Source organism: Sinocyclocheilus anshuiensis, unplaced genomic scaffold, assembly GCF_001515605.1.
Source record: "Sinocyclocheilus anshuiensis isolate Anshui unplaced genomic scaffold, SAMN03320099.WGS_v1.1 scaffold1503, whole genome shotgun sequence".
Lineage (NCBI taxonomy): Eukaryota > Metazoa > Chordata > Actinopteri > Cypriniformes > Cyprinidae > Sinocyclocheilus > Sinocyclocheilus anshuiensis.
The window spans coordinates 246,307-257,933 of NW_015554170.1; the positions used below are offsets into that span (position 1 = coordinate 246,307).

Sequence of the window (11,627 nt, forward strand, 5' to 3'; positions counted from 1 at the left end):
ACCCCCTCTGTATGTATGTATGTATATGTGTATATATATATATATATATAATACAATTTAAAAAAGAGTGAGTACACAAGAGCAATTCACAAACACAGGACCCTACAAATAATAATGACAACTACCCAGGAGGCCCATTGTTATAGCCTACTTTACATCTAGAAGGCCAGATATCCTTTGCACTGTATAATGCCAAGCTATCATACCATGTCCTTTTTCCAGGCCAAGTCTATTAGTCCTGACTTCCACCTTTGAGGTTTAGAAATTAAGCAGTCTTTAAAAGCCATATCATATGTCATTATAATAGTGTATAACATGTAGACCTATAGACCTAAGAAACCCTATATATATATATATATATATATTATGGTTGTTATTAATAGTGAATAAATCTAAAGCTTTTGAGACTATTATTTTGTGTTATTTTATTTGTCATTAAGGGTGCCCTTTTTCAGTTTCAGCACATGCCCCTCAAAAGGTCTGTGCACGGCCCTGGGCCTAACTATACATTCCTAAAAATGCTGGGTTGTTTCAACCCAACTTTGGGTCAAATATGGACTAACCCAACATTTGGGTTCAAAAATTAATGTAAAACATTTTACCCAACAGCTGGGTTAGTCCATATTTGTACTCAAACAACCCAGCATTTTTTAGACTATAGTCTGTGTCTTTTATGAGCATTACAACTACTTGAAACTCATCTCATCCTTTACAGAATTTAAGTAGGAACGATCCGTTTTTTTCCTTGATGCAGCTGTTCAACTAAACCTCTCTTTTTCTTGTCTTTCCAGCTGAATCAGCGGCCCACCGTTGACGAGCTGCGGGACAGAAAGATTCTGATCCGTTTCAGTGACTATGTGGAAGTGGCCAAAGCTCAGGATTACGACAGGAGAGCAGACAAGCCCTGGACGAGACTATCTGCTTCAGATAAGGTGCGCATTAGAAACTCACACGCGCCCCCTACAGGCCAACACACACTGACACGTTGAGATAATAGAGATATATTTGATATAAAAAAATAAAATAACATTCTATGTTTGATTCATCTAAAATATCATGATGTAATTCTGTTATATAAAATGCATTAATAAAATGAGAAAGAAATACAAATATTTGTATAATCTGCGGAGTTCACATTTTCTGTGCTTTTTTTTTTTTTTTGGAATTTAACACAAAGTTGTGTTAAACAAGTCCAAACAGCATTATTAAAATGATTTTTTTTTTTAAAGGAATAAATACTTCAGCAAGGATGCATTAAACTTATTGAAAGTGGCATTAAAGACATTTATAATGATTTCTATTTCAAATAAATGCTTAACTTTCTATTCGTCAAAGAATCCTGAAAAAAAAGTGTTATGGTTTCCATGAAAATATTATCATCACAACTGTTTTCAACATTGATAGTAATCAGAAATGTTTCTTGAGCGGCATCACATCAGCATATTAGAATGTTTTCTGAAGTAAATTTCAGCTTTAATCACAGCAATAAATTACATTTGAACATAGAAAACCATTATTTTAAAGTGTAATAATATTTCACAACATTACAGACTTGACTGTGTTTATGATCAAATAAATGCAGCATTAAGGAGCAAAAAAAAAAGACTTCTTCCTAAAAAACCTATAATAAATAAACACACAAGGTCCAGAGGATGTGTAAACATGGATGATGTGCATTAAGATTCTGCGTGTGCCTTATCATGACCAGTTTGTGTCAACAAGTCAACAAAACCAGAACAGATCATTTATAAAACATCAGGTGATCTTCTTTCCAGTGACCTGCTGCAAGAGTGTGCCTGACTGTTTATCAGGAGCTCATTGTTGTTGTTTTCGCCTCGCAGGCAGCGATACGCAAAGAGCTGAATGAGTTCAAGAGCACCGAAATGGAGGTTCATGCGTCAAGCAAACACCTAACAAGGTCAGTGTGTGTTTCCATTTCTTCCTTGTGTATATACAGTATACATGGCCTGTTTCTATATGTTGTTCCACGTTTGCATAACCGTTCACCACAAAAAAGTCATCGCATCTACAATAGATCACTTCTCACACGGTCGCTTGCGTAACAGCTAAAGCTGCAGGACACATACAGTAGATCAATACAGGAGGCTGTTCTAAATATAGCCATATCTGCACTGTCCTGAAAGTGCGGAATTTGCAGAATAAGCACACATAAGCGCTCGCCGACATGTAGAACAAATGCTTGCTCACATTTAGCTTACGTTTGTTTTACGTTAGACCTCATTTCTGTGGACACAAATAGCTGAACAAGGTCCCAGTCCTGTGCTGAGCAGAGCTCTGTCTGGCACACACACACACACACACACACACACACACACACACACACTGCTCTTCTATTAATACACAATTAATACACATTTGATGGATGATAGTCGGTTTTTGGGGCATCTTACAGGTGTCTTCTCCCTTTGCATTGCAGGTTCCATCGACCATAGCAAGGTTTCTTCCGTGAAGAATATGCTAACGGTATCTCTGTGAAGTCAAAGACCTCAGGAGGCTGTCCATGGCTGCGCCATGGAGGGCCTGATATTTGGGCGCTAGTGAACCTTGGAGGCTATGTCTCTGGAGCTTCAGCCTGAAGAAGCCAAAACCCTCCAAACTCCACTCAGTCCAGCTGCAAGTCTGGACCTTTATTCTTTTTCAGGGGACTCTGGTGGGACGGTGGAAGACTGTTTGAAAAAAAAAAAAAAAAAGACATTTGACCTTTTCATTTTTTTGTAATGGACTGTTTTAAACGGTCACCTTTTGATGCCAATGGGGGGCGGGTGGGGGGATGGGGGTCAAGCATGTGAATTTTTCGAACTTTTTTCCCACTCCAGTTTTGGTGCTCTTGTGACACCCCAAGCGTTTTTGGGCTCCTACTAAAACTCCTTGAGTTTCATATCAGCTGTATAGATGTTAGTACGAGGAACGGAAATCATGTCTTACCTTTGCAAGGACTATTTATTGTCTGTACAGTACAAGCTTTGGATTTTTAACAAACGACAATGTCTGTCTTCTTTTCTGAATTAATGGATGGATGAGGAATCAATTTAGCTAAATGTGCTCATATGTGACCCTGGACCACAAAACCAGTCTTAATTGTCAATTTTTCAAAATTGAGATTTATACATCATCTGAAAGCTGAATAAATACAGGGTTATATATCTCCTTCAACTCTCATGGACCAACTTTACTGTCAATCCTCATCTCTTGTGCTCGTTTGTCTAATCGATCTCTTGTTTCGTGTACGCCAGATTCAGTTTCTTTCAAGTCTTAGATATAGTAGTCTTACATAAGCGCTCAGGAAGTCTCACTGTCCTTGAAGAAAACACGAGAAGTCATTATTTCCATTGACACACACACACACACGCATCGCAGATCTATGAGGAGGGAAGATCTGCCTTTAGTTGTACATTCGTTTCTCTTTTCTGAATAAACACGGATTAAATGTTTGGCCGAGTTAATGTTAGGTTATATGTTAAGAAGTCACAGTTTTTCCCTTATGAGGGAGTAGCTGCTGTAAGCGGGCCAGCAGAAAGCAGGTCAGTGGTGTCGGTTGATGGAGAGAGCGCACTATAATCACCTTACAACACCGCCACAGTTTCCCTTTGAGGTTAATGGAAAAGAAGACGTGGAGATCGCAAACAAGAGTCTGAAATTAATTAATGAAGGGTTTTAGACAATATTTACATCATTATTGAAACAACTGATGAGAAACTACAGCAATGGTGAAAACTAGTTTATTTTTTCCTTTTTAACACACTCCTGCTGCTGTGTTCTTCCACACTTAAAGTCTATATGAACCAATAAGAAAGTCAAATCGTTTATGTAGCTCAAAAAGCAGAGCATGGCACTAGAAATAACTAGTCATGGGTTCAGTCCCCATTTGAGTATACAGCATCGGAAAGGAGAATGGGAGCGACTTTGACTTCTGCAGTATTTTTTTCATATATTTTCATACCAACATTCTTCGGAATATCTTCTTTTGTGTTCAACAGATTAAAGAACAACAAATAGAGGGTGAGTAAATGATGACAGATTGGTCATTTTTGGATGAACTATCCCTTTAAAATTGAAATCAAGCATTTCTCATCAGTTTCTTCCGATGCCAAAGCATCTGTGTAGTCCACATTCATTTTATTATACTTGGCTATACAGTATATTCTTGTTATAAGTCAACAACAATTTACAAGTTTCATTCATGTCTACTTTTATTCTCCTGAGGAATTTTAATAGAAATATTGGCTATTTCTATAGGTTAATACTTTCCAACCTGTGAGTACTTGTGAGACTGAAGTCAATAAGAGTTATATATTCAAAATGTGTTTAATATATTACACAGACAAAGTAATCAAAAGAGTCTGCATGGTGTCCCACAAAACTGATCAAACCACAAAGAGTGTTTCTGATTGGCTCATGTTAGAAAACCTCTCTCTCTTAGATGAGAAAGGCAGCTCCTTTAAACATTTTTTCCCCTTCTATTTTGTTGGGGCTGGAACAGAGACAGGTGTGTTTCTCAAGACACCTTGTTCACTGATAATGTCAGATAATAGGAACATTTTATGCATGATTTTCCAAAACACCTTTAATGACTAATAGAAAATAATTCACTTTTAAGTAGCTGAGGGTTTTGTCCATCTAATTGAGCTTTTTAGTATGATGTTCCAGACATCTCACAGTGAGAACATGACTGCTATAAAATGACATGAAGTGCATTGTAACATTTCCAGCATGGCATTCATCGCTCCCTGCGGTGAAGGCAGATTAGTGCCAACGGCACACTTAGACACGCAAACACTGTTTAGTGCAATTTTCCTTTGCAATGTGAAATGTGTAATTTAACACAGTGGCAATTTCAAGACCTTAAGACTTACCACTCCCAAAATGACTCATTCTGTATAGTTCATATTAAGACATTTTGAAATTCATGCACATATTATTACTATCGTGTACAACACAGGTTTAAGTCAGGCCTCTGCGGTAAAAATCAACCACACGTCTGTCTTGTCATGCACAGATTCTGCACTGGTTTTATAACGTGTGTATAACAGACAGTGCATAAATGACAAAGCTACATTTGTGTCAGATCAGCACTGCTCATGTAAGAGCATCAGATGTGTTTTCACGCATTATTTGAACTATTCTCAGTAGAGTTGTATTTGCATCAGCTCCACAGGCCTGGCAGCAGAACAGAAGTGTACATCCAGCATGTTGATTACATTATTCACAGCAGGAATGGTGCGAGGAGTGACTGACATTTGTGAAAACACAAAGAGCTTGGAGCTGTGATGATCGAGGGCTTGCCACAACCTGACCACATCTTCAAGTTAATGACAAAACCACAAACTCCCATAAATATAACAAGATCTGCATCTGATCTCCTCTTTTATATGGCTATTGCACTTACAGTCGAGTTATTTACATGACAGCCCTAATGATTAATATTAATGAAGGCATTTAAAGCTCATGCATAAGAGATTAGCTCCTTAACTGGGTCAGTCTCCTTTCATCGGAAGAAATGGATGCCTGAGCCACTAAAGCACCCGGTTAATATTTCTCTGCGAGGCCAGTGAAACACAAACAGAGCTGTGGGGCTAGTCCTTATATTTCTTAGTACGCAAACTCCAGGTCCTGCCTTTGTTATCTTGAGGTAAATCTCAGGAAATTTGTCATGTGTAATAATGTCTTGATTCATTTCTGTATAAAACAACATGACACAAGGCAGAGAAAACACTAAATTGAGGGATTTTCTTCCTCATCTTGTAAGAAATCCTAGTCAGAAAATGTGCAATAGGGTATAAACAAGGAACAAACCAAAATTAGTTTATTCCACACACATCAGCTGACAAATATGGCCACACTTTTATCAGTTATTTTAAAAGAAACTGCCTATAGTATGCAGTGACTATGAATGTACTATTGCACATTGGGCAACATCGATGTTTGGATAAAACGTAAGCCAATTAAACTAAGCATGAAAAGGGGTACAAACAGTTTTATGATACTTAATTTAGGGCCAAGACTCAATTTTCTAAGTACGTATATACAGTGAGTTTTTCAGATCAGTCTGTTTTGATCGTCCTTTTTTTCCCTAATCAAATGTGGAAGATATGAAGTTACAAATGTCCACCTCAAGATTCACAGCACCATCTAGTGTTTGATCACAGTATTATTTAAAATCGCAGATGCTTTCTGTTACTATCAACAACAGTTCACAATGATCTATTGTTATACAATGAAAGAAAGAAAGACACTTCACAAACATGTCATTAAAAAGCGGACGGTGAGTCTAGTAATGATGGTAATTTATTTGGTAAAAATACTTTTGTGTAGTTATAGCAATAGTAAAGGCAGCCAGGCTGAATAATTTCAGAAATGCACTGCAACTGTCAGGCTGTGTCTCAAAGGTGAAGGCGTGCTTATAGTAGTTTTGTTTTTGGTTTAAAGATGATGATATTTTTAGACCTGACCTCAAATTTCTGTCATGTGCCCTTACAGCTGAACTGAGTCAGAAGCACATTGATTGCCTTCCTCAGATGCCATTAGCAGGAGGTCGGATGGAGAAATCTGTCGGGGAAAGGTCAAGAAGAGTGCTAATGCAAGGGAATAAGAAAAGTATCACTCATATTTACTCATATTCACTCCTGCGAATAAGCAAAAATCAAGAGCATAACCTTGTTTTGCTTTATTTATTGAGTGACATATTTAATTGGAAATACACGATTAGGACTAATACAAGCAAGTTGCAAAGTCTGCTTGTGCATTAGAGAACTAATGATTTTTAAAATAGTCTAATTCCACATGGCACTCCTGGATAAGATTGTTAACAAGGCACAACTGGAAACAAATGTACAAACCTCAGTGAATTATTCTAAAAGTTTTCCAGCATAGAAATATGCAAGACAATCCATCACACATTTTTAAGCATTCTGAAAGAGATGTTAAGACTGCACTGCATAGCTGTAGGCACGACACTGTGAATGATTAAAATAGCACTATAATGTGCAATATCCCTACAGCTTTGAGTTCTAAAGGAATTGAAAGAATGTGCATGAAGTCTGTTCTATTTTTGCACAGACACTTAAAGATAAAAGTCTCCTACAGCAATAATAATACTGAACTGATCAAGTATAGCATTCTAATTGTTCTTGGGTGGTAGCCGAAATTTGAGCCGTTTTTTATGATAAATTCCATTAGTGTGACCATTAAATGACCATTAGTGTAATTCCATTAGTGTGACATATTAAAGTACTCTATGCTTGGGATAAACCCATGATTATAAAGGCTCTTTATACATACAGTGCTGTGAAAACGTAGGGCTCAGAAAAGCTAAATTAAAGTTTTGGAGTGGCCTAATCCTGACTTGAACCCAATTCAGATGCTGTGGCAGGACCTTAAACAGGCAGTTCATGCTTGAAAACCCTCCAATGGGGCCACACTGTGTGATGGGCCAAAATCCCACCACAGCGCTGTGAAAGAGGGATCTACAGTAATCTGTAGCGTTTAGATGCAGTCAGGGCCATCCTTAGCTGATGCGGGGCCCGGTGCGATCCAGGGAGCAGAGCCCCCCTTGGTCCGTTCGAGATCGCGTTCCGGGGGGGGGGAATCAGGATCAAGAAATCAGGAAATCAGGACAGACAAAATCAGGATGGGGGCAAACACTTTTTCACAGCACTGACCATGGCTAGTGGAGAGTCAAATGAAATGCACCAGGCTATCTTCACACTCTCTGGGGACCGTCAATTTGTACGTCTGGCAGGTCAGTTTATAATTACACCCACCATTGTTGTCCCAGAACTCAAATCCTCTGACCCGGTAGCAGATGGCAAACTGTAGCATGGCACCTGGTTGTAGGATAAACGGCGGTACAGGCAGGTGAAAACGAAACATGTCCGACTCCGGATCTGGCCCATCTCTGTGGACGGTGGAGATCCAGCTCGCTTTACTCTCCGCGCTGCACTTTCACTCCGTAAACGAGTATCGTACCGTAACCTCTTTCTCATAGGCCAAGTTCAGCACTTGCACGGTTCCGATAATTCCCAGCTCAGAGCAAAACACCTGCTCCAGGCAAACTCGCTGCTGGCACAAGCGCTTGAGGAAACCAGCCTCGGCACGCATGTTGTCAGGGAAGGATGGCTGGAAGTAGGGTAGAGAGAGCTCCAGCTTTTTCCTGGAGGCCAGCTCAGAGCTTGCCAGCAGTCTGGTGATGACGTGGACCGGCACCATTGGGTCCTCGCTGGCCTTGAAGAGCTTCACATCTTCCAGTTCCAATCCCAACGAATCTACGAAGCGGACCTGCACGTTCCTGCAGGTGTGCTCTTCTGTGGAGGACGAGAGGGATTTAGCCCATCTCCTCATGATGGGTTTTGGCTCTGGCTCGCATGACTGCCTACGCCGGACAACGGGCTTCTGGGGAGGACCTGGTTTTGGGCTGGGTGGCCGTATTGCCACAGGGGTCCTTTGTGGGGTTGGCTTGGGGCGGTAGATGTCTCGAAGATGAAAGGTCTTGACGGGTCTAGATACTTCACTAAAACCACTTGTGAACTGCAAGGCAGGTCCTGATCCATGCGGATGGGATTCCATTCTCTCTGCACTCTCTATTAGCAAAAGGAGAAAAACTTGCCAACACAAAAAGTAATGTAATTCCACTCGTCACACTTGTAAATATGTGAGTGTATTTGGCAAGTAGCATCTTTTTGCTCTTTTGCCAGAGACATTTTACAAATTATGGACCACTGTTGACAACCATGAAGTGTCACTAAATTTGGAACTGTTTTTGTGAAATGAATTGCTATGTTAACGTAAAGACATTCAGACATTTTAAAATGTTCGTGTTCACTAGCCTATTCATTTCTTCCTTATTTTCTCCACTTAAAACACATAAATGGCAAAAGGAAACAGCTAAATACTGTTGACAGTTAAATACATGGAAAGCATATTCACACGAAACTCGAGCAATACTGTTCAATTTTACATCTCTACATCTGGCTACAGATTCTTACCTTACTGTGAGGTGTGAGGACACAACTTTACGAACTACGAAGAACGCCCTCGTTATGTGCAGTTAAAACTAATATAGGACAATGTTAATTTTAAAGTGGAGAAGACCCAATCTTCACCCAGTGTGGTTGTAATAAAATACGCGGAGATCGAGCGCCGATGACATTTAACTACTGCTCCCACGGGAGGTGTAGTCTGAACTATCTCCCCGACGATTATTATTAGACCACCGTACATGAGATACGACATTCTCACGTCCCGTCTGTAAACAATGCAGAGCGCTAATATCTCAGAGTGCGATCTCAGTCAATCTCGATGCAAATAAACGCCGCGACAAGCTAGAACGCAACGAAATTGTCTTAAATAGCGCGCGTCGCTCGCATACAGTGCACATGGGGTCTCAGACATATTTACAGTATCGTGTAGGCTTCACTGTAAGCCTATGACACTGTTGACTACATTTCCCACACAACAATGCGCCCTTCAGCATCCACACAGCTGGAATACACGCCTGCGTAAATAAAATATCCTCATTTACAAGCTTCAGACAATTAACTCCATATCGATTAGTGTAGCGCATTAGACGAAATCGAACAGACCGACTAATTTGACCAATGCATCTCATTACAGACAGGCTGATCCGGTCGTCGCTGAATTATTTAGTGAAAGTGACAGTGAAAGTGACGTGACATGTGGCCAAGTATGGTGACCCATACTCAGAATTAGTGCTCTGCATTTACCCATCCAAAGTGCACACACACAGCAGTGAACACACACACACTGTGAACACACACCCGGAGCAGTGGGCAGCCATTTATGCTGCGGCGCCCGGGGAGCAGTTGGGGGTTCGGTGCCTTGCTCAAGGGCACCTCAGTCGTGGTATTGAAGGTGGGAGAGAGCGTTGTACATTCACTCCCCCCACCTACAATCCCTGCCGGTACGAGACTCGAACCCACAACCTTTGGGTTATGAGTCCGACTCTCTAACCATTAGGCCACGACTTTAGGACAGAATGGTACAGATGCACCGAGGATTAAAGCGAGCAGTGCGCGAGACAGTCGATTGATCGTGGGAGTAAACCTCACATGATCGAGAAAAAATACATATCAGATCAAAAGACTCCGTGCATATAATATGAGAGAATCCATCCGTTCTAGAAGACCCAGGCTGCTTTGAGAAACGCCAGTGATGGGAACGGTCTTACAGGAGAGCACTGTGCATAACAGTCATAATAAGCTTCGTTCGTCTGATAGAACAAAAACTAAAGCTTTGGGACATGCACCAAGGTAACGATAAATAACCTTAATTAAATTAAGGTCATGTTTTATTTACCTGCCAGGTCACGCTTGGATAAGCTTCTTTAAACATGTTACCAAATTTAGCTGCCTTTATTTCTGAACTGATCTTGACTAACCTGACTTTTTCACTCAAAGCAAGAAAAGCACAAAAGCACCTTTGCATCCACCACCGAATAATGACATCAATCAGTCATCTGAACCTGTGAGTACTCAACAGCAATGGGTTATGTGTGAACTTAATTTAAAAAAGAAAAAAAAATATAGAATAATTAAATGAAGAAAAGTAAACGAGTATAAATTGAGCTTATGATTGTTATTTGTGAGTGCTGTTTTCCTCATGTCTGCAGGACTCTCGGCAAAGGTTAAGTAGGACGAGACTGGACAAAATGTTGTTCATGGCGAACCCCACAGGCAGGTTAGAAAAGAATTTGGCACATAGATGATTGATTGAGATAAAGGCTAACACTTTTTTTGTTTGTTTGTTTTACAGTGTTTAAGTTATGCAAGTTACATTTTACTATAACCTGATTATTATAATAGGCAGTGTTGGGGGTAACGCATTACAAGTAACGCGAGTTATGTAATCAGATTACTTTTTTTCAAGTAACTAGGTCTTTAACCGAGTAAATCATTTAAAGCGGTTTAACGTACAAACACAGTCATATCCCAGCAAACATTTGGACGTTTAATGACTGTTGAAAAGACGTCCCTCCGACACGTCCCGTCATGGTTGAAAATTATATCCAAAATGAAAATTGAACCGACGTCTTTGACATCATCTGGCCGTGAATTCCACGTCTTTTCTGCGCGTCCCTGGACGTCTAAATGTGTCATCTTCTGGATGTTTATAAGATGTGTTGCTGCATAATTTCAGTATAAGCTTGCATATAAAATAATCACACACCCATTGTGCAACATCGTGAAAGGCACATCTGAATTTGACCAATGTTCTAAAAAGGTCCAAAATCGGTCCAGTCAGACCTGAACGTCTATAAAACGTTTTAATCACGTGTATCACAAACAATAACGATGCATGGAAGTCAGAGCTGTGGCAGTACTCTTCCCCCTCCCCCAACAGTCTTGCATTATTGTTAAACAGCCATATATCAAACAAGTAAACAACAAAAATACTGGATAATGGTTAACACATGTGTAAATGTTTTTAGAGTTTTTGAAAGTTGTTTATGGCTAATTTTTTATATCCACAAGCCCCAGCACTTCCTGGAGCATGCTTCAGGTGTTCTGGCACTGCTGCATCCATGTCTGAGTCTGTATCATTTGGGCTTCACCTCTTCACAGCATCTGAGGAAAGAGAATATGAATATTTAA

General features: G+C 40.0%; 2 protein-coding genes, 1 long non-coding RNA gene and 1 pseudogene across 3 annotated transcripts in view; 2 read left to right on the forward strand and 2 right to left on the reverse strand.

The window, feature by feature from the left end:
- Nucleotides 1-2,977, forward strand: part of LOC107670936 (phosphatase and actin regulator 3-like) — a 71,941-nt gene extending 68,964 nt beyond the window's left edge. The window contains exons 11-13 of the mRNA XM_016463760.1: nt 792-932; nt 1,842-1,918; nt 2,438-2,977. Of these exons, the coding sequence (XP_016319246.1) occupies nt 792-932; nt 1,842-1,918; nt 2,438-2,453 (234 nt within the window). The 3' untranslated portion in view covers nt 2,454-2,977. The remainder of the gene's footprint in view (nt 1-791; nt 933-1,841; nt 1,919-2,437) is intronic.
- Nucleotides 2,978-7,651: 4,674 nt separating this feature from the next.
- Nucleotides 7,652-9,111, reverse strand: LOC107670937 (protein phosphatase 1 regulatory subunit 3D-like; annotated as a pseudogene).
- Nucleotides 9,112-10,011: 900 nt separating this feature from the next.
- Nucleotides 10,012-11,627, forward strand: part of LOC107670935 (protein FAM217B-like) — a 5,048-nt gene continuing 3,432 nt past the window's right edge. Inside the window, 3 exon segments of the mRNA XM_016463759.1 lie at nt 10,012-10,286; nt 10,434-10,500; nt 10,646-10,713. Of these exon segments, the coding sequence (XP_016319245.1) occupies nt 10,189-10,286; nt 10,434-10,500; nt 10,646-10,713 (233 nt within the window). The 5' untranslated portion in view covers nt 10,012-10,188.
- The window catches only part of LOC107670938 (uncharacterized), a 1,062-nt gene continuing 800 nt past the window's right edge, over nt 11,366-11,627 (reverse strand). Inside the window, exon 2 of the long non-coding RNA XR_001632138.1 lies at nt 11,366-11,600. This is a non-coding gene — a long non-coding RNA (uncharacterized LOC107670938). The remainder of the gene's footprint in view (nt 11,601-11,627) is intronic.